The 21,621-nt window shown below is 42.7% G+C and overlaps 1 protein-coding gene across 6 annotated transcripts in view; it reads left to right on the forward strand.

Annotated features, from left to right (window-relative positions):
- Positions 1–21,621, forward strand: part of MAPT (microtubule associated protein tau) — a 103,489-nt gene that overhangs the window by 56,167 nt on the left and 25,701 nt on the right. For 3 of the 6 annotated variants that reach the window (XM_056863921.1, XM_056863926.1, XM_056863923.1), the window contains 3 exons: positions 1,982–2,056; positions 4,824–4,886; positions 17,339–17,394. In XM_056863921.1, coding sequence (XP_056719899.1) covers positions 1,982–2,056; positions 4,824–4,886; positions 17,339–17,394 — 194 coding nt within the window. The remainder of the gene's footprint in view (positions 1–1,981; positions 2,057–4,823; positions 4,887–17,338; positions 17,395–21,621) is intronic. The other 3 variants (XM_056863922.1, XM_056863924.1, XM_056863925.1) reach the window with 2 other exon arrangements.

The raw sequence follows: 21,621 nt of genomic DNA on the forward strand, positions 1-21,621 counted from the left end.
TCACCTGGAGAAAATGGCTGCTCTATGGACTCTATGGCATTGAAGTCCCTCCCCTCCCCAAACCCCACCCTCCTCAGACTCCGCCCCCAAACCCCCCTCTTGTAGCAAAGAGGGACCTGGCAACACTAGCTCTTGTTGTATTAAAATCAGGAATGTTTGCAAGAATGGGGCCTTTTTTGTTGGGCTCGAGTGATCAAATATTAACACCGTTCTTCCTTATAAAGTACCTGTTTCATCAGATACCACTATTGGCAATACTATTATCTCTGGCAAGTGAAACCTCTTAAAATAAATTTACTGAGTTCATTTTAAGCCATTTCATTTAGCCAGATATGTTTTATCTTGGCCAGACATGCTAAGAATGCATGCCTCAGAAAATGGAAGCAAATTTGCTTGTAGGGAAGCCGTGGCCTTCATCTTTAAAAATATTGTTATATTATTTTTTCTAAAAGGCTATGTGCTGTGTAGACTTCCTTGAATAAATGAATGTGGGGGCGGGGGAGATGGGTGCCAAGCATTTCAGCTCCTGAAATCGTTGGCATTGACTTACATAAAAAAGGGATACGGTACTTTTTTCTTATTCAAATTGTATACTAAAAAAATCCATCCCTAAAGGTATGCAATAGATCTGTAACCTAGTCCTTTAAAAAGGGACCAAAACAGGTGAGCCATTCCTTTTGCAGTCAGTTCCCATAATTGACTAATCTCTTTCAGAAATAAGGACCGGAGAGAACATTTCTGACTTGACCTCCTTGTACTTCCCTTGTTTGTCTCATTGACTGTCTTTGTTTTATGTGCTGTCTCTTGTCTTAACATAGAGTAGAAATTGGGTGGGAGGGGAGAATGAAGCATGTGGTCTACTGCTTAGTTTTGCTGTGAATGAGCAGAGCTTTGGGAATTGCTGGTGTCTGAAGACTTTGTGGTCAGCCCTCTTCTCTTGGTTCTCTTGGTCCATGCTTATCCAGACATCCGATATCTGGACTGACCTGAAAACCAGACTTTTTGAGCTGGCATACAGGCATTACTCACAGGCCCTCAGCAGCACGCCAGTTTGCTTTCTGATGGTTCAGTGTACACAAAATTATCAAAAATATTGTTTTAAAAATACATTCAGACTATGTGTATAAAGTGTATATAAAACGTGTGTGTGTGTGTGTAAAGTGCTGTCAAGTCACAGCCGTCTTATGGTGACCCCTTATAGGGTTTTCAAGGCAAGAGATGTTCAGAGGTGGTTTGCCATTGCCTGCCTCTGTATAGCAACCCTGGACTTCCTTGGTGGTCTCTCATCCAAATACTAACCAGGGCTGACCCTGCTTAGCTTCTGAGATCTGACGAGATCAGGCTAGCCGGGGCCATCCAGGTCAATATAAAACATATATAAACATAAATGAATTTTGTGTTTATCTCATTATATTTTGTGATATCTCATTATAGATGAGATATCACAAATATTCCAAAATACGGGAAGATCCAAAATATGGACCACTTCTGGTCCCAAGCAGTAGTTCTGGTACTCAACCTGTAGTTTAAACTCCACAAGCCTGTGCTACATATGCAAAGGCTTTACTTGGGCTTCCATTGTCCTGGAAAGGTCATGAGGTGAGTTCAAGAAACTCTGCCAGTTACGTCTGGGTGACTCTATGGTGTGAGAAGAAGGGGAAAGGGCTTAATTGAGGTGCAGTTTCTGCTTTGTTGGGGTGTGGGGGATAGAACACAGGGCTTGGATGTACGAGATTCTGATTCAAGTTCTTCCTCAAGTTGGATTTCACTGGGAAACTTTGAATACGTTATTATTCAGACATATCTTGCCATGCTTTGGATTGAGTTGGCTCTTGTATTGATTCCCCCCCTCAATTTTAGAGAAAATTTGGTGCTTCGAATGCTCTCAGGTTGCAACGTATCAAAAGCAGGATATTCTTCTGCTCTCTTAAAGAACTTGTCTAATTACTCTTAGCTGCATCATTGCGCCTTTTTGTTTCAGATGCTACCGCTCCGTTAGTGGAGGAGGATCGGATTGCAGCTCGGCAGAATGCAGAGATACCCGAAGGAATCACAGGTGAAGATTTGTGAAGAAAGTATTATCTCCCCCCCCAAAAAAACAACAACAACTATTAACTCTTGAATCAGGATGGCTTTACACATAACAAGATCCTTACATAGTCTGTATAGTAAATATGTGGTGTGTGTTTTCTTAATATGGCCTCCCTACAAGTACTGATCAGCCCTAACCTGTTTAATTTCCACACTATCATGCCATCAAATGCTTCTAGACCATTCACTGGGCCTAAGTTTGTTGCTTTGTATTTCCCATTTCCCCAGAGCAGCACTTTGTTTTTCTTTTGAAAAAGAAAACACTGGAGACTTAAGATGTTTGTAATATCTGTTTTGTATACAAATAGAACATAGTGGAGGCAAATACACTCTTTCAGTAGACAGCAAAACTGCTGAACCTGTATTTGAAGGAAATGGAGTTTTTCTTAAGAATGATCCTGAGTCTGATTAAGGACTAAACAAAGTGAGTGTATTCAGAAATCACAAACTTGGTAAACGACTGGGAGACAGGCTTATTTCTATCTAGGGTCCATAACTAACAGGGTAACACGTGGCCTGTTACTCCTCTCTTTCACTGTAACAAGAAGGAAGAGTAGGGGTGCATTACGGGAACGAACAAGAACACAGGAAGAGAAGGGAGAAGGATCACAACCTTTCTATCTATCCAACTCTCACACTTGCTGCCCCGTGCTGATCTTCCTTTCTTTAATCAATCTTTGTGCACTAGACATTGTTTTTCCAACAGTATTGGATATCCAAAGAAAGTAAATGCTGGGACTGCTGAAGTCTCCCCCTCCCCCCATGCTTTGGGTCAGACTAAATTGACAGCTAGAATAAAACTTGCTGCAGTTTCTCTGCCTCTCTCAGTACCTCCGATTGGTATTCTGAAGGCAGGAGGGGTCCAGACCATCTAGGAAAATCTCCACGGGGAAGGAACGCTTACCATTCTTTTGTAAGGGGAGACATGATAGAGGTCTGCAAAATTATGCATGGTTTGGAGAGAGTGGACAGGGAGACGTTTTTCTCCCTCTCCCATAATACTAGAACACGGGGTCATCTGCTAAAGCTGGAGAGCGAGAGATTCAAAACAGATAAAAGGAAATATTTTTTCACACAACGCATAGTTAAATTGTGGAACTCCCTGCCCCAGGATGTGGTGATGGCTGCCAGCTTGGAGGGCTTTAAGAGGGGAGTGGACATATTCATGGAGGAGAGGGGTATTCATGGCTATTAGTTAGAATGGATACTGGTCATACTGCATACCTATTCTTTCTAGTATCAGTGGAGCATGCCTATTATTTTGGGTGCGGTGGAACACAGGCAGGATAGTGCTGCTGCAGTTGTCTTGTTTGTGGCTTCCTAAAGGCACCTGGTTGTCCACTGTGTGAACAGACTGCTGGACTTGATGGGCCTTGGTCTGATCCAGCAGGGCCTTTCTTATGTTCTTATGTCATATCTCCTGCTAATTATCAGACAGTATTCTAGGCAGAACCTTAGTAGTGGATTTGTTCATAGTAATCAAGACATCTCAAGTTGTGAAGCAACCCCTAATGAGAGTCCTTGGGTCAAGGATGGGACAGTTGGGTGCCTCAAAAATGAAACAAAGCAAACTGTAGATTGATTTTAATCTTGCTGACTGCAGCATTGCAAGGTTTGTTTTCCTCTGGATTAAAAAAGACCAGAGACTTATGATGTTTTTACTATCTGTTATGCAAATAAAATATAGTGAAGGCAAATACACTCCATCAGCAGACAGCAAAACTGTTGAACTTGCATTGCATTATGGAGACCTATGGCAGAGGGTCATATGGACCATGTGTACTTCTAGGGCCTTCAAAGAGGCATTCCAGAGTCTGAGAGAAGGATAAAGAATTGCCCTGGTTGATGCTTAGTACGGTCAGTTAAACTAACTGCAAAGGAACGCAACTGTGGTGCATTCTGATCTTTGGCTCGCTGAAGACTTATACAAAATCTTAGTTTAAAGAAGGACAGGAAGGAGGTTGCACCTTCTTTAAACCTGCAGGCACACCTAAGCCTGGATTGATTTTTAAGTTAATTTAGTTGAACGAAGGAAAAAACAGCAATTGGTGCAAGGGGAAAGCATTTAACAATTAAATTGCCCCTACAGGTTTCGCATAAGCTTTCTCAGGGGGATCTTTCTTAACTGAAATGTCCCAAGTAATGAAACAGGTTTCATTGTTTCTGGGGACATTTGAGTTAAGAAAGATCCCCCTCAGGAAGCGTATGCAAAACCTGTCGGGGCAATTAAATTGTTAAATACTTCCCCCTTGCACCAATTGCTGTTTTTTTGTCTTCCTTTGGTTTGGTGCCACCCTCTTTTCTTTTGTAAATTAATTTAGTTGCACATAAGTCTATATAGGTCTGGCCTGTTAAGAAATATTAATTTTGCAGGGAGGCATGCTCCTGCTACCGGGGAAACCTGGAAACAAATTAATTGTATACAGTGCGTGTCAGACATTTTTTTTTAAATGGGCAGGTTCTCTTTGTATAAAAGCTGTCAACTTTGCAACATTTCCAAAAGTTGGACATGTTTTAAGGCTGAATATGATTCAAGAGTTGATCATAGATGATTTTGTTTCAGTGGGGAAATCTCCCTCCCTCCATTTAATTTCATTTTCATTCAAGAGTGAATGGGCTCAATATCTGGCATTTAGAAAATTGGTAGTACTCATAGGAAAATCAGAGGCATTTGTCTTGTACCATTTTTAATGTTGAAACCATTTTCCCATCCTCACCTTTGAAACATGTAGCTGAGGAAGCAGGAATAGGCTGTACTCCTAACCTTGAGGACCGTGCTGCAGGGGATGCTCAAGGTAAGCTCCGAATTATTGTTTTGCAGGACTTAAATGAGGAGGCTCCACTTTGCTGGGGGATGGGTCGGGTAGTTGCCATCGGATGTCAGCAATGTTTGATGTGCTGCGTTGTCCCTCTTGTGCAGTCCACAAACATCAGCAGCCCTATTTTACCTTTTAAATGGTAAATTCCCCATCATTGCATTTTGGAGGGGCGCGACCATTACATTTTTCCTTCACTAGCTTCATTCTCCCAAGAGAACTCTTTCAGCTCTTTTCATCTCTACACTGCATTAGGCAGGCCACACCTGGAGTATTGTGTGCAGTTCTGGAGGCCTCATTTAAAAAAGGATGTGGATAGAATCGAGTGGGTGGAGAGGAGAGCGATGAGGACGATCAGGGGCCTGGAGAGTGGAGACCAAGCCCTACGAGGAAAGGCTGAGAGAGTTGGGAATGTTTAGTCTGGAGAAGAGGAGGTTGGTGGTGGCGACATGATTGCTCTCTTTAAGTATTTGAAGGGCTATCAGAGGAGGGCAGGGAGCTGTTCCTGTTGACAGCAGAGGATAGGACTCGCAATAATGGATTTAAATTGGGGGCGGAAAGGTACCAGCTGGATATTAGGAAAATGTTTTTTACAGTAAGAGTTGTTCGACAGTGGAATCAGCTACCTAGGGAGGTGGTGAGCCCCCCCTCACTGCCAGTCTTTAAACAGATGCTGGACAAACACTTGTCAGGGATGCTCTAGGCTGATCCTGCATTGAACAGGGGGTTGGACTAGATTGTCTGTATGCCCCCTTCCAACTCTATGATTCTATCTTCCACAATGGTCGATTGTGCCAGTGTTCTTTTCTCTGGAGGAAATATTGTGATTAGCTCTCAGAAAACGTTGTCTCTCTGCGTGCCGGTGTTTTATTAAGTAAAAAGAAAACTTTGTATGAACAGTAGTTTAATGCAGTGGTCCCCAACCTTTTTGAGCCTGGGACCACCTTCAGAATTTTGACACAGGGTGGTGGGCACAGCCACAAAATGGCAGCCACAAAACAGCTGCTGCAGGAGGTAGGCCAGCTACAAAATGGCTGCTGTAGCTTACCTTCAGTCACACAGGAAATATCCTTGTGCTGTGTTGTCCGCAGCTGCCAAAGCAACACTTAAAAAAAAATCTGTCTAGCCAATCAAATCTCCAGTGGCCAGTCAGAAGACCTGCTGGCCAAAAGCCCCACTTGGCGTTGCCCACCTTCTAACCTAAAAGGTGTCAGCGGGTGCCATGGTGCCCCCAGACACCACATTGGGGACCCCTGGCTTAAAGACTCTTAATGCCTACAATCTGTGGTCACATCCTCAACTTCATTTTTGTGGTAGTGTTCTGATACCCTTATCAAAAAGGAAATAGGGGAGCTAGCAAAAAGTACAGGAAAGGTTGAAGTGATCAGTAAATGGGTTGAAGTTCTGGCAGCCCAAGCCCTGAAACTGTGGAGTTTTTGAAGGAAACCTGCCATTTGTAAATCGAAACCAATATTTTAATGAGAGAAATAAACCTAGCAAAACAGAAACACAAATCAGATCTGAACCAAATGCAAATAACAATCAGAATCAAATAAGGTGGAAGAGAAGTTGCAGATACTATGACTGTCTTTTATTCAAGGATGTCTATGAAGCACATAGGCTTTTAGACATATATATATAGCCATGGTTGAAATAAGTGGGAAAGAAAAACATTCAACACTTTAGGAAGAGGTGAATATTAAATACATAATTTAAAATATAGGGTTAAAATTAAATAGAAACAGAGTCACTGCATATTTTAACTAAGCACTGAATTAATAGCAGTAGCTCAAATTTTCATTGCAGCCGAGATACATTTGGCAACTGCCAGACTGATGTGATTTTCAGTTCCAGACAGAAGATTAAGTAGTAGTCCTCCGAGCAGTTCAGAAAGGTTGCAAGAAGGGGAGTTACCAGAGAAGCTCTTAAACTTCCATAGAATTTGCATGAGAAGAAAAAATGTGTTAGGGATTTGGGCACCACAAAACCACAAGAACGAATCCTTTGACCACGTGGTGTGTTAGAAAATCAAGCAGACACTATAAAAATAAAAATTTGCAGGTCTTAAACCCATGGATCTGACCCACAGGTTAACTCTCTAAAGTGAGTAACAGTTGCCTGTGTGATATGATTGTTGTGGCAGTAGTATTGATCTTCACACAATTATGATATATGTGATGGACCACCTGATGGTGATGGTGGAAAGTGCTGTCAAGTCGGCTCCAACTTATTGGCAACCCTGTAGGGTTTTCAAGGCAAGAGATGTTCACAGGTGTTTTGCCATGGACCTCCCAGCAAGACTAACGGTTGGGGTTGTGTTTCAGTGTGTCACTTCTCATATAAGAACGGGAAAGAACCTTTCAAACCAAATAGATTAGGTATGCTTGAGGACTTCTTCTAGGCTTACTGTGTTGGGGACAGCTAGTAGAACAAAGAAGGTTTGGCCCTGGCAAGTGTTGCTGTGGCACTCAGTTTTGCATCCTTCTCAAAGAGTTATAAGCACTTATTTGAAAGCGATCCAGAAATAAGTTTGCGTTACTGTATATACTCGGGCATAAGCCGACCCGAGTATAAGCTGACCCCCCCAAATTTGAGGCCAGAAAAGGGAATTTCTTATTGACCCGTGTATAAGCCGAGGGTCAATAAGAAATTCCCTTTACCAGTAATGCTGCGCTCTAAAATGGTGGCTGCCATTTCAGAGCCCAGGGATGATCTCGCCCCTGCCCCAGGTCGCCCTCCCACCGGCCTCCCGGGCCCTCCCGACCCACCCCGACCCCAGTGCCATCCGAGGGGGGGAGGGGGAAGAGCCCCTGAACCCCCTACTCACCGGGAGAGGCGGCGAATCTGCGGTGGCGCGGCCTTCCTGGGCCTGCAGGAGGCCCCTGCAGGCCGCTGCCGGCTGGGGAAAGGTGCGCGGGCCCGGCAGCGATGGCGGCGGCGACAGCTGTAAGTTCCCCCCTCCCTCCTCCCCCTCCCCCCTCCCTCCTCTACCGTATTGACCCGCGTATAAGCCGAGTTCGGCTTTTTCAGCCCTTTTTTTGGGCTGAAAAACTCGGCTTATACGCGAGTATATACGGTATATTTCTGCATATACCAATCTAAAACAAACATACAAGTAGCACTTATCTCACAATATCTGAACTGTAAAATTGGCAAAAATACAAGACAGCCCCTAAAGCTCAAAATTCACTGTGCTTTTCAACTCCAGCAGTTTATAAAATTAAAGAGTCAGAACTCGACTAAGCTGTTTTGCTGTTAATGGTACCAACCTGACAGTTTAGATTCAGGACGTTTCTCTGCAGGGGAGGCCCCTGCAGGCCGCTGCCGGCCGGGGAAAGGTGCGCGGGCCCGGCGGTGGCGCGGCCTTCCCGGGCCTGCAGGAGGCCCCTGCAGGCCGCTGCCGGCCGGAGGAAGCCGCGCTGGCCTGGCGGCGATAGCGGCGATGACCACGGTAAATTCCCCCCTCCCTCCTCCCTCCTCCCCCCTCTACCGTATTGACCCGCATATAAGCCGAGTTCGGCTTTTTCAGCCCTTTTTTTGGCTGAAAAACTCGGCTTATGTGCGAGTATATACGGTAAGTGCGTTAATTCTTCACCATGCTTTTGTGGCCTTCTCTTATATAGAACTGAATTCCCCAGGACTGTTGGAGATAGTGGAACCCATGATTTATAATCCTGTTGGCAAATGGGATAAATATACTGGAAGTCAGACATGAATCAGAATTAGTCAGGTTACATGAGAGCCCATAACACCACTCTCTCCAAGATAGAATGTGGCTGCCTTTTCCTTTTCCTGGGGCTCATCCTCTTTTGTCCTAGATCATTCACAGACTGGAGACATTAAAAGAATCTCTGCATTACTAGGTGATGGAAGAGAATCCGTAGAAATAGACAAAGTCAGAAGGGCATACAATGTGGAGTTGTCTTCCGTAGTCACTGTACTTCAGATCCCAGATTGGGGCATAGAGTTCTGTTCAGCCGAGGAGGGCTCAGAAAAGGCTGTCTTCAGAGTTTGTAATGAGTCACAGAACCTAGTGGGTGAAGTGGACATTGGAGAGCATGTTACGTCAACCTTTAAAACAGTGGGTGCAAGATCTGGACCAGTATTTGCTGAAGTATCCAAAATAGCAGGGTGGCACTTCCAGAATAAATTCCCTGCTGGTTTTGATGAGCAGCCTGTAGTAGTTGCTTGCAAGAGATACGTTTCAACAGCTGGCAGTTCCTTCTCCTTAAAAGATCCGTTGAAAGAAGATGTTATTGGGTAGGGAGAGGTTGAAGAAGAGGATATCAAAGAAACTTCTCAAGAGGACAATGTGGATGAGAGAAGGCTATCCTTATGCAGAAATGAGCTCTGCGGTGCTGTGGTTGCAGAGCTAGACCCCTCTGAGTATTTTTACCAAGCGGAACCCAATGGCCAGAAAAAGAACAAAATGGAATCTGTACCAGAAACAGGCAAACTTTCAGAGGAGAAAGTTCCCTTTTGGAGGGAGGCAGTGGAAACTGTGTGGGTCTCAGAACTGCAGAATGCTCCTGGAATGAAATCTGGCAGTTGTGCATCAGAGAAACAGAGCAGTCGACTTCCACTTCTGAAGTGTGTATGCTGGAGGCTCAGTTGTCCTGCTTAAACCTGCTAAAACCTCGAGTGAGTTTGTGCGCCTCTCCCTGAATCTCGCTGCATTGATGCTCACCTGCAGAACTGATGGGAATCAAAATGCGCTTGTGTGCTCTTGCTTGCTTTCCTTGTTTAGAAGAGTGAAATCTATTTGGGTAATGGCTGCATGAATCTTGCAACAGATACTTCTTCCCTTTCCACCAGTCTCCACTGTAAGTTGTGTTTTCATTTTGCTTTATCCTCACAGTCTGTGTAGGCAGTTAAATAGATGTTGTCAGCTGGTTATATTCACTCAGAGAGCAGAAGAGGAGCTAATTGATTTTGTCTCTAACTGAAGCATAATGGGCTGTTTCGCTTTATCCTTGGAAGTCTCTGGGCATTCCTGGTTTCCCAGATTTGAGTACCTGATGGGTGTCAGACTGTGGAGTGTGTCAGAATAAGGGGGCTTGGCTTACGCTGGCTTGGGCTTAATGTACTGCAAATGTAAAAAGCATGCTGGCTGTCATGTGCACTGTGTTTCTTGACCACATTCTCTCCATCAGCAAATGCATTTGGTAGTAAAACAGGAAGGAGAGATCCCCTTTGACTATCCAAAAAGACCACGCTGGGGATCATGAGACCTGCGTGGACAATAAGCAGGTAGGATGGGGACTGTAGTAAGGAAAGGGATTGGATGAGATCAAGTGAGAAAGCTGGCTGGATCTAACCCTCTAGAAAACCTGCAGCAATGGGACTTCCTATAATATATCCATCATCTCCTTTATCAAACCCAGAGCATTCACTTATAAAGGAACTTTGCTCCCTTTTATGAAATTCCATGCATATTTCATTCAATCATCTTATCGAGAGGTTGCATGATGAGAGAATACATACCTTGTTTTAGAATGTCTCTGCTGTACTTCATGGTATCCCTGTGTTTGGGGATTTTTAGAAGAAAAAAAGCTTTGCAAATAAATAAAAGGATACCAAATCCTGTGGAAACACTTGTCCCTCTTTTCCCATCCAAAAAGTCTTGAGAGAGTATTTGCAGTTTGCACATGAGATGAGCAGAAAAAACAGTAAGCCTGACTTTTATTTTCATATTCTCCTACTCTTCAGGATTCGTGGTAGGGTGGTTGTGAGTAAAGTAAAGCTTTCCTTCATTTTCAGCTGTGCTGCCAGTAAAACCTGCTAGCCCTGGATTGCTTCCAGGAGCAATTCTAGAAAGTACAATTTCTCTGAGGGAAATATCTGCATGTCCAGTGGCATGCCTGAGAGAAGGAAGTGCTATTGAATCCTATCAGAAGTGATAAAATTTATCTTGTGGACTAAAAGAGGCTTGTAGAGACACTGTCAATCAGCTTAAGGTGTTTGTATGTGGGAGAAGACGGTAGCCATGCCTGTGGGTCCTCAGGAGAGATGTTAGGGCCTATAACTCCACTGAGAGCCTACTTGGGGTTGAGAAGCCTCATGCTACAGAGAGGTCAGAAAACCTACCAGTGGTTTTTCTATCAGCATTACAGAGCACTGGACCTAAAGGGTAACAATTAAAGAAGCCATAAGAAGAGGAGACCCAAGGCCCAGAGGGTAAAAGTTAAAGGGTAGTCCCTAGTGCAAGCACCAGGTCATTCCTGACCCATGGGGTGACGTCACGTCACTATGTTTATGGGGTGGTTTGCCATTGCCTTCCCCAGTCATCTACACTTTACCCCTAGCAAGCTGAGTATTCATTTTACCGACCTCGGAAGAATGGAGGCTGAGTCAGTCTTAAGCCAACTACCTGCAACCGACTTCCGTTGGGATCGAACTCAGGTTGTGAGCAGAACTTTGACTGAAATACTGCAGCCTACCACTGCCCCACAGGGCCCCAAAGGGTCCTTGTAAATCCTGTCTGCAACTGAGTGGTTGGTGAATGAACCAAAAATCTTCCTGCAAACTGATCAGCTTGCAGTTGTGCCTGTAATTCTGGTAGCCTCGGTATGTAACAAGGAATGAGGGGCTGGGCACACGACAAACTGTTAGAATCTGTCACAGAAAACCCAAGTTGCTATGAAGACTCCTGCCAAACAATTGAAGAGGTTAGGCAAAAGCAAAAGAGGTGCCGTTTCTTTTGGGCTAGGCATGGGTGACTTGACTGTTCACAGAGTATGGCAAGCAGGTGTGCTCAGGGTCTTTTCATCCGTGGCTTGAGGGATTCTGCTTCATTCATTTTATTGCCCTATGAGAACTGAGTGGCAAAGTGGAAACTTCATGTGGATCCTTGTTTACAACAGAAAAAATAGCAGAAACGGACAATATAAAGACAAAGTTCTGCTGACGTCTGCTGTAATAGAACCAAAGATTGCACATTTTCATAAGTTTGGGGATAGGCAGAAATTTAATTTTCCAGTATCATCAGTATTCTCTTGGTCTTTAGGTGGATCCATCTTTAGGTGGATAGTGGAGATTGTTGGTGTGTTGTGGCTGGCCATTCTGGTTGTCTTTCAGATAAAGGCACTGGACTAGGACCAGTCTATCTTTGTTGGCTTTCCCAAGATATTAAGCCTTTGTGATCTTGGTTTTCCAGCACATCTTTCACAAAGCACTGTAAGTACAGCCTTGCCATTCAAGGCATGCTTTAGTAATAGCCCTAGTTAATGCTGTGGAACTGAACGACTTCTGTCCCCCTGCTCCAACTAGGCCAGTGTGCTCGTTTCCCTTATGCGGGACTACACAGGGGACACAAAGAAGAAAGCAGATACTTGTACAAGTAATACTTGTAACTGTTCTTCAAGTGGAATTCTGTGCAGTCCCTCATCCCATCCTCTTTTGCCTCCAAGAGAGTCTGTTAGTTAAATTTATATGGTGCCTGTCTGCTGAAAAAGAGCATGTCCAATGGGAGAAAACTTTAAAAGTGTAATTATGGAGGAAGAACTATGTGGGAAATTGCTGTCTCCACTTCTCAATTTATGCATTATGTTATGAAAAGCCTCAATATGAGGGAAGGAAAAAGTTCTACCTCCAGTGCTTCCAGGGAACTGCAGATTGCGATCTATGCAGGCACAATCCCAACTGTGTAACCACACAGAGTGCCAGTGCAAAGCTACCGGTAAGCAACTGTTTTCAATAAAATGGTCCTCCTCCGCTTCTTCTGAAAGATTCGTTTACACTAAACCCTCCTTCTTTTTCATAGTATTGCTTCATTTGTTTGTGAAAAGCTTTGTATCCTTTGTTTTGGCTTTTCATTTTGAGGTGTATTTGGTGCTTGGTTTTTAGGAAAGTTCAGCAACCTGACCTTTTCTGTAGAGGTTTTCAATGAGAATGAGAGCCGGGTGTCATCTGCATATTGGCGACATGTCCCCCCAACACTACACGGTCTCTCCCAGAGGTTTCATTGGGACGCTAAAGAGTGTGATGATGCTCTTTCCCTCTTATTCAGTTAGGGTTGCTTTAAGTTTCTTTCCGCTTGTGATCCAGCCATCTGCTTGTTCATTTTATCACTTTGTGCTCCTCTGTAAATCAAGGAACTTCTTGGGCTCTGCAAGCAGACAGGAGTGATGGTGTCCACTGTCAAAGTCAGCTTCTCATTCCACCGATCAACCAGGACTTCAACAACAATGTCAACCTTGCTTACCAGAAATTTCCCAAGAGACACCAGGAAACCATTTGGATCAATCAGTCCGCTGGGGCAGACCGTCCTCACTGGTCCTCCACCCTTGTGGAGATTCTGAGTGTCTGTCAAGGGCAGAATGGAGATTTCCCTCATTCCCAAGCTGTGTGCTTGACTCCAGGAAGAACCAAACAGAACATATGTCCCACTATATGCAGAGGAATTAAAATGTCCATGGTTGTCATGGCAGCCATGAAGTCCTTAAACTGTTCTGATTAAGGAAGCCTCAGCATGGATGTTGAAGTTGGTGAGGATCACAAACCTGAGGGAGACCATCTCCAGCAGTTTGGTAGGGAGACCAGTGGGCTGAGAAAGCATCATTAATCAGAATGAGGGCTAATGAATGGCGGACTCATTAAAACAGTAGTGAAAATGTGATGCTGAATGTGATGATAATCATATTATCTCAGTTTCTCAATAATGCCTAGCCTTTGAATAAGCTGACTTATTAGGAGCACATGGCCAGTGCTGTAATGCTTCTGTGTGTGTTGGCCATCTAACTGATAAAATATCACTTTTCCTACCAACTACCAATCCTCATTATGGAAGCTTACCTTGTACGTGGACTTGAACCTGTAATTTGAGGGGAAAGTGATGGTGAATCTTGGATTCATTTGAGAAAGAAGAGTCTGACGATGACAGGTTTGCTCTGAGTACTTTATTCATAACATTTTGAGAGTTTGGGTATGGGGATACAAATCACAATGCACATTTGTGTGTTTGTGTGTGTTGAAAATGGTTTCTCTGCTTTTGGAGGGGATGATAACTTCCTGAGGTAGCAGCAGGATTATCTTTTTTGGTGGATAGACCACAGTTTTCTAGAGAAACACATTGACCTGTGAATTATCTAGAAATAGTAGTGTTGCCTGTTTGTGTTCTCCCAAAATCATCTTTTATTTATAGGATGTATCTCAGAATCTCACAAACTGTGCTTTGTGTAAGCAAGCCTTCTGGGGGTAAGAATGTCAAATGATGCTAGTCAGTCCTAGAATGTTGTCAGCCAAAACAACATTGTTCTATTTTCTGAAGGTTATGAATGCTAGTCTGGAGACTGGAGTAATACCACAAACGTGGACACAAGCAAATATTACCCTAATACCAAAACAAGATACAGACCATATGGAAGTAAAAAAATTATAGGCCTATCTCATTGCTGAATAATGATTATGAACTGTTTGCTGATATTTTAGCAGACAGGTTGAAGACTGTATTTAATGAGATAATTCATGAGGACCAGGCTGGTTTTCTACCTGGAAGACAAATTAGTCACAATATTAGAGTAGTGCTGAATTTAATAGAATTAGCAGACCAAAAACCTGACTTGCAATTAGCATTGTTCTTTCTGGATGCTGAAAAAGCTTTCAATAATGTCCACTGGAATTTTTTGGAAAAGGTACTGCAACAAATGGATTTTGGCCCCAAATTTAGGAAGGCCATAGATATAATTCTCCAACAGCTACTTTACTTATAAATGGGGAAGAGACACATAAGATAGAGAGACAGGGTTGCCCCCTTTCCCCACTTTTATTTATCTTAGTATTAGAAATATTAAACAAAAAAATTAGGGAAGATAGAGCATTAATGGGGGTTAGAGTTGGTAAATATGAATATAAGGCAAGAGCTTATGCAGATGATATGGTTTGCATTCTTGCTGACCCTATCGAAAATGTTAAAAAGTGGATGAAAGTGCTTAGAGCCTATGGAAACCTCTCGGGTTTTAGATTGAATAGGGATAAATCTAAAATATTAGGGAAAGCCCTTACAATAAAACAGCAACAAGAATTATCTTCAATAACAGGCTGCAAAATATAGAATAAAATTAAATATGTAGGTATTTGGATTACTAAAAGTAGTATAAATTTATATCAAAATAATTATGTAAAAATATGGGGGGGGGGCGAACCTAATAAGTTGGGGGAAATTACCAATATCATGGCTAGGCAGGATTGCCATAATAAAGATGATTGTTCTTCCAAAGATGCTGTTTCTGTTTGAGAATTTGCCAATTTTGAAAGGAACCAAGATTTTCCAACAGTGGAAAAAAGTTTTGGTAAATTTCATCTGGGGCAATAGTAGACGCAGAATCTCTTATAAAAATCTTATAGATGCCAAAGATAGAGGGGGTTTGGCGCTCCCTGATTTAAGATGGTATTATGAAGCAACTTGTTTTGTCTGGTTAAGACAATGGATTACATTAGACAACCCTAGATTATTAGATTTAGAAAGATATAATATGAGATTTGGTTAGCACACATATATATGGTATGATAAAGATAGGGTGAATAAAGATTTTAAGCATCATATTATAAGGGCGAATCTATTACAAGTTTGGAAGAGATACAAGAGAGGCTTTGAAACTAAAACTCCAGGATGGCTTAGACCCCTGGAGGCTTTTTCAAGAAGAGGTCCAAATATGGACCCTCATTGTAAGACTTATAGAGAATATGTACAGTATGAAAATGGTCAATGGAAATTAAAGAGCAGGTAAGAATTAGGTATTTTAGATTGGTTTAAATATTTTCAATTAAATGATATATTTCAAAAAGATCAAAGATTAGGGTTTACAAAAAAGAAATCAACTTTGGAGATAATATTAGAATCTGAAAATAAAGGTCTGATTTCCAAAATGTACCGATTGATATTAGACTACAACCTAGAATAAGAGAGAGTTCAAAAGGTCATGATTGCACGGGCAACAGATTTAGGACATAATATTCATCTGGAAGATTGGGAAAGACTTTGGAAAAAAGAATTTAAATTTACAATTGCTAGAAGTATAAGAGAGAATATGTACAAGATGTTTTATAGATGGTATATAATCCCAGAGATATTGGCCAAAATTGACAAATCTATTTCTGATAAGTGTTGGAGATGTAAAGAACAGAAAGGCACATTTTTCCATGCTTGGTGAACCTGTAAATTAGTTAAAAATTTTTGGAAAAAGGTTATAAGAGAGACTAACAATTTGATTAATGGAAACATAAAACTGGAACCAGAACCCTTTTACCAAAAGGAATGGAGAAGGCAGACAAGATAATTTGCCATTATAGTTTTGCGGCTGCAAGAATAATAATAGCTAAAACCTGGAAGGGAGAAACGAGGCTTCTTTTAAAGGATTGGAGAGAGAAAATATTTTATTTTGTACAAATGGCCAAATTATATAATAGTCTACATGGAAATGATGTAGAAGAGTTTAAAAGAGACTGGAATAAGGCCTTTGTACACTGGGCTAACACGGCAAAGATTGATTTTATGAAGATTGTGAAAAAGTTGTAAATAAAATATTGTAGTAAAGGGAAACATAATACATAATGGATTATATAAAGTTTAAGGGTACTTCTCCGGAAGTCACAACGGGGGGTGGGTGGGCACTTGACACAAGGGAGAGAAGGGGACTTTCACTTTCAATTCTATATTAATTTTCGTTTTTTGTTAATTTGTTTTAATTTTGTTTAAGATCTTTTTTCTTTTGTTATTTTTTGTGTAATCTCTTTATTGTTAAAAAAATTTCTTGTCAATAAAAATTCTTATTTTCTGAAACAACATCACACATTTCCTGCAATCCCTCCCCATTTTCTTGCCCTGAAGAAATGCTTTAGGGTACCTAGAAAGTTTCACACTCATAAATGCTAGCTGGCCCATACTGAACTGGATCACCCTTTAAACTGGTTTGCTACTCGTATGGGAATTAAATGCAGACAACTGGGGCATGGAAGTTCTCGTTTTCCCTCAGTGCAGAAATCATAAGGGGTGGCTAATGTAATTTGTTGCTTTAGGAATAAAAAAACCCACAGTGGTGTTGCCAGTTCTTGACATCACATTGCAAACAGAGCTCCACACACAACCCTTGCGAGGGGCTGCCAGCAGTGGTACCAATCAGATAGTAACACACAGCTGGATGGATTCTTCTTCCTTTTGTGAGTGTGGTTTTTGTTTTCAGATGGTTGGAGTCACTAATATGACATCAAGCCTGCTCTTTGCATTAAAGCTGAGCATGAAATGGAGCGAGAGCAGCCAGTGAGCCTGCAAAGCAGAAGCGTCAGTTTTCTATTTACTGCTTGTAGTATGAGAGCCGAGGAGGGCTGCATGCTATGATTAAAATCCAAGTGTGACCTGCCCTCTTCAGAATTTTAACTTAGAACCTTCTCCCTACTCCCCAGCAAATGTAACTGTAATTTTCCTTTTTCATCAGCTTGTATCGACAACAAAGATAAAAACGGGACTGGGATTGAAGAAGCAAAGCCAAAGGTAAGCTGATAAATATAAGCTGGCAGATACGTTCCCTCTTACCCCTGTAATTCTTTGCTTTGTCTTAGAACATTTCTTATATTACATTGCCCAGTTTTCATTTATCTTTTCTTACCAAAAATTGCAATGAGGGTCTAGGTGTATACTTTTAAGAAGTAATCTTAAAACCATGATAAACTCAACACAATGTGCAGCTAATTCCCCACTCCCATTATTGTCATTTATGCCACCCTCCAGAGTTTCTAAACATCTGTGTACTGTTGTTCTGAGCCATTGATCTATTATAATTTCAGGGTTGGGCACTTTTTCTGAGGCTCATGAAGTTTAAGCTGAGCCAGAACCCCCTTAAACAAATATGTTTGCCCTATATACCCAAGAAGCCCACTTTGTGCATGTCCCAATGCAGTCTGAGATCTAGCTTGGATAGCTGGTTGTTGCTGTGGTATTAGGAAATCTTGTTTGCCAGGAACACCCTCCCCTCGATCTAGGCTGGCTAGCCCACTGTGGGCTTGCCAGCTGCCACTCTCCCAATCTGGGCCAGTGAACCTGCTGTGGGCTGGTACACATGGCCCAGCCCGGCCACATAACATTTATGTCATATCCAGCCCTTGTAACAAATGGGTTTGACACCCCTGCTGTAGCCCCTTCTCCTACTGTGCCATGATCCTGATCCAAATTGGACCATGCAGCACTTGGGGATATAAGGGGTAAATAACTGCACTCTCTTCCCTAGCTCTGCCATATCAAGTTCTCAGTGAGCTTTTACCCGCCTAGAGGGTCAGAATATCCCAAGAGCCCAGCCTGTTTGTTGGTAGGGATGGTCTGGCACCTTTTTTTCATAAATCCGTTGCTTCCTAGCAGAAAGGCTTTGGATTGTGCTTCTGAAATGAGTGCGAGTTTAGTTAGAAACATGTTCAGACACATAGAGGCCACCAGCCATTCCCGTTGGAATAGGTTATTGCATGAAATATCTGTTTTCCTGTGTGTATGCTGCAAGGTAATGATGGCGCTGTCATAATATTTCCTGGGCGTCTACTTTATGATAACCTCACTGTGGTGGTCAATACCATGTGTTATCTTACCACTGTACTCGGTAAGCGGGTGGCTTTCCTTCGGCAGAAGAAACTCATGCTTAACGGAGCGGAGTGATAGGACGTAACCCCATAGAGATAACCCCATACAGATGTTGGAAAGCATCTGTACTTTCAAAGTCTCATTTGATGGAGAATTCTTTGAAGGTCAATTATTTTGGTCCTTCTGAGGACAAGGGTGAATCATGTGAAGTGTGTGTCAGTGGTGTGTGTGCGGGGGAGCTAATACCTCTCAGCTTCTGATTTTCTTTTAGCAAGACTTTTTAGTCATTCTCACCGTACTTTAACCATCACCTTCTTCCATTTGCATTATTTTTGCTTCCCCCCCTTCTCACACTGATCTTTGGTTTGATTTTGTTTACATGTTTAAGACATCTGTACCTTCCTCTGTCAAAACCCTGAAAAGTAAATCCTCTGTTACCCCCAAACGAACCTCCTCTGTTAGTTCTATCCCTTTGAAAAAACCCTCTGGCCCGCCTGAGTCCTCAGTAGCAGCTTCTACCCCTAAACACATCTCTTCTGTCACATCCCGACTCACCAGTAAAGCAACAAAAGGGGAAAATATCAAGGTAAGGGCATGATTGTTAAAAAGCAGTGTCTGGGGAAACTCCTATGTTGCTCTTTGACTTGATTCGTGTTGGTCTGCGCTACTTTGGTCTGTGTATTTATCCTGCTGTTTGCAGTGCAGGTATCTATATGTGTACGTTTGCTTATTGAGAACTCATGTACCCTGCCTTTCTGCTAAATAAGTAGTGCTTGAGGTCGCTTACAAAGAATAAAAGAATCAACGTCATAAAAACCACACAGCAGCATCAAATGTTAATGGAGGCCGCATAGCATTAAACCAATTGACTAGGCACATCAGAGTAGATCCCCGTTTCACAAAACTGTCTGCCAAGTGCTTTCTGAAATGTGTGTGTCTAAAGTGCTGTCAAGTCACAGCTGAGTTATGGCAGCCCTGTAAGGTTTTCAAGGTAAGAGACTAACAGAGGTGGTTTGCCATTGCCTTCCTCTGCACAACAACCCTGGCATTCCTTGGTGGTCTCTCACTCAAGTACTAACCAGGGCTGACCCTGCTTAGCTTCTGAAATCTGACGAGATCAGGCTAGCCTGGGCCATCCGGGTCAGGGCGCTCTTTGAAATAGAAATGTCTTAAGCTGATATTTGCAGGTGGGAAGTGCTGAGGAATCCTCTGAGGAAGGGTGTGTGGGCAATTACCTGCCCGTGTACCCATTCTCCTTGTCTCCTGAGAATGGCCAGCAGCAGTAGTGCTCCTTCCTCTGCTCCTCAGCTAGGTTTGTCTAGTGGTCTTTACAGCTGAGTTAAGAACAGCTGCAACTAACAACTAAACAAGCAGCTATGTAACGGGCTACAATGCTGCTCAGTTAAGTCCACTCCCCTTTGAATGAAGCCCTGAAAGCTGTCACATTATTCCTTCGTCTCCTTTGGGACACATTAAATATATTTAAAAGAGGTCTTGGATGGCTTTTAAGCAAGGCCGTAATGTCGAGAGGCAGTGAAAGGAGCCAGTATGAGCTTCCTCTAACCCGCTTTGTCTGCTGTGCCAAGAAGATAATCAGGAAAATGAGAATGAAAGATTTAAATGACGTCTGCATCTTTTCGACATTGCAAAGGATTTATATCTGGGTTTCCAGAGAACAGAGGCGCTGGCATGTTGTCCCCCATTCTACATCTTTTGTGGAGGTTGACATAGGGGTGAAAGATGTGTTTGGCAGTCACTTGGCTTTTGTGACGCACCTTTCCCGCTCACACAGAGTGCCTACCACGCTCCATGACTTCTCTCTGTCAAGTTCAAGGTTACAGCTAGGTCAGGCTGTCACACCTCACTATCCTGCTTGCATCTTTTACAATATATAGAGAGCCATGACCATTTAACTTCTCAGGTCCTCTCTCTCTCTCTCTCTCTGAGACATCGGCAGATAGGGTAGCCAGCCTCCTTTAATAATTTCCCCTGAAACACTGCACTGAATTATTGGGGTTAGGGACTCAAACACTGTTCCTTTCACATGCTGCCACCATTGATTCATACCCAAATATGTATATATAGACCGAGATCTTAGCCTCTGTGTGTGTGAGTTTCTTTCCCTGTGACAACCAGCCCACAGGGTTAAACAAACAGGAAGTTAACTTTTATTTATAGTTTGAACATAACTCTGAAGAAAGTAAGCAAGATTTTACAAAGTTTCTTTCTCATTGAACTTTTGACTTGTTTCCCTATTCCAGCATTTGGGACCTTTTGTTACAAATTGATCCCCCACCCCCAGTTAGCTTTAAGCTGCTCTTTGCCACAGCTTTCCTCAGCCGGGAACACACCCAACTCCCTAACGGCTCTCCTCAGTTCCCTTAACTGCCATTTCCAACTGTCTCTCTCATTAACATTCCGTCAGCTCCCATTGGCTGTTCTTAGGGAGAGGCGGGACCTAACCTGTCTGTCACAGCTTTATAGCTGGATATCAGATTTTCCAGACTGGGAAAAGGGGGCATGAAAATGTGTAGTAGTATTGGAATGGTTGCTGGCATAACTCATAGGCATAATACTGATTATATAATAGCATTACAACAAGTGAAACCTCTTCTATAGCCTGTGTGTTTGGGAGCTTTACTGCAGAGTAACATTGAACTGCATCCGTGTCCCTTCCTGAGTATAAAAATACCTTCCTGGTATAAATTCACCCATTGAAATAATGGATACACTCAGGTCTAATGGAACAGTTCCAGTGCTCCCTTAGCCAAAGACACACCAGCTTGCTAGTTTTATTTCCCTGATGTGCAGAACAGCTATTAACAGTGACTTACTGATTTCTAACATCAAATCAGTGAAGATGAAAAAAAGCATTTTGTTTACTCTGAAAGCCATGTATGAGAGAGATATTAGAGCAGTGAGTCTGTTTTCAGAGGTTTTGGTTGGTGCTATATTAAGAAAGGAAGCCCTTATGCCTGGGGTTGCCAACCTCCAGATGGGGGCTGGAGATCTCCCGCCATTACAACTGATTTCCTGGTGAGAGAGATCAGTTCACCAGGAGAAAATGGCTGCTTTGGAAGGTGGAATCTGTGGCATTATACCCCATTGATATTCCTCCTCTCCCCAAATCCCACCCTCTTCAGGTTCCACCCA

This window comes from Euleptes europaea, chromosome 18 (assembly GCF_029931775.1).
Source record: "Euleptes europaea isolate rEulEur1 chromosome 18, rEulEur1.hap1, whole genome shotgun sequence".
NCBI classification, from domain to species: domain Eukaryota; kingdom Metazoa; phylum Chordata; class Lepidosauria; order Squamata; family Sphaerodactylidae; genus Euleptes; species Euleptes europaea.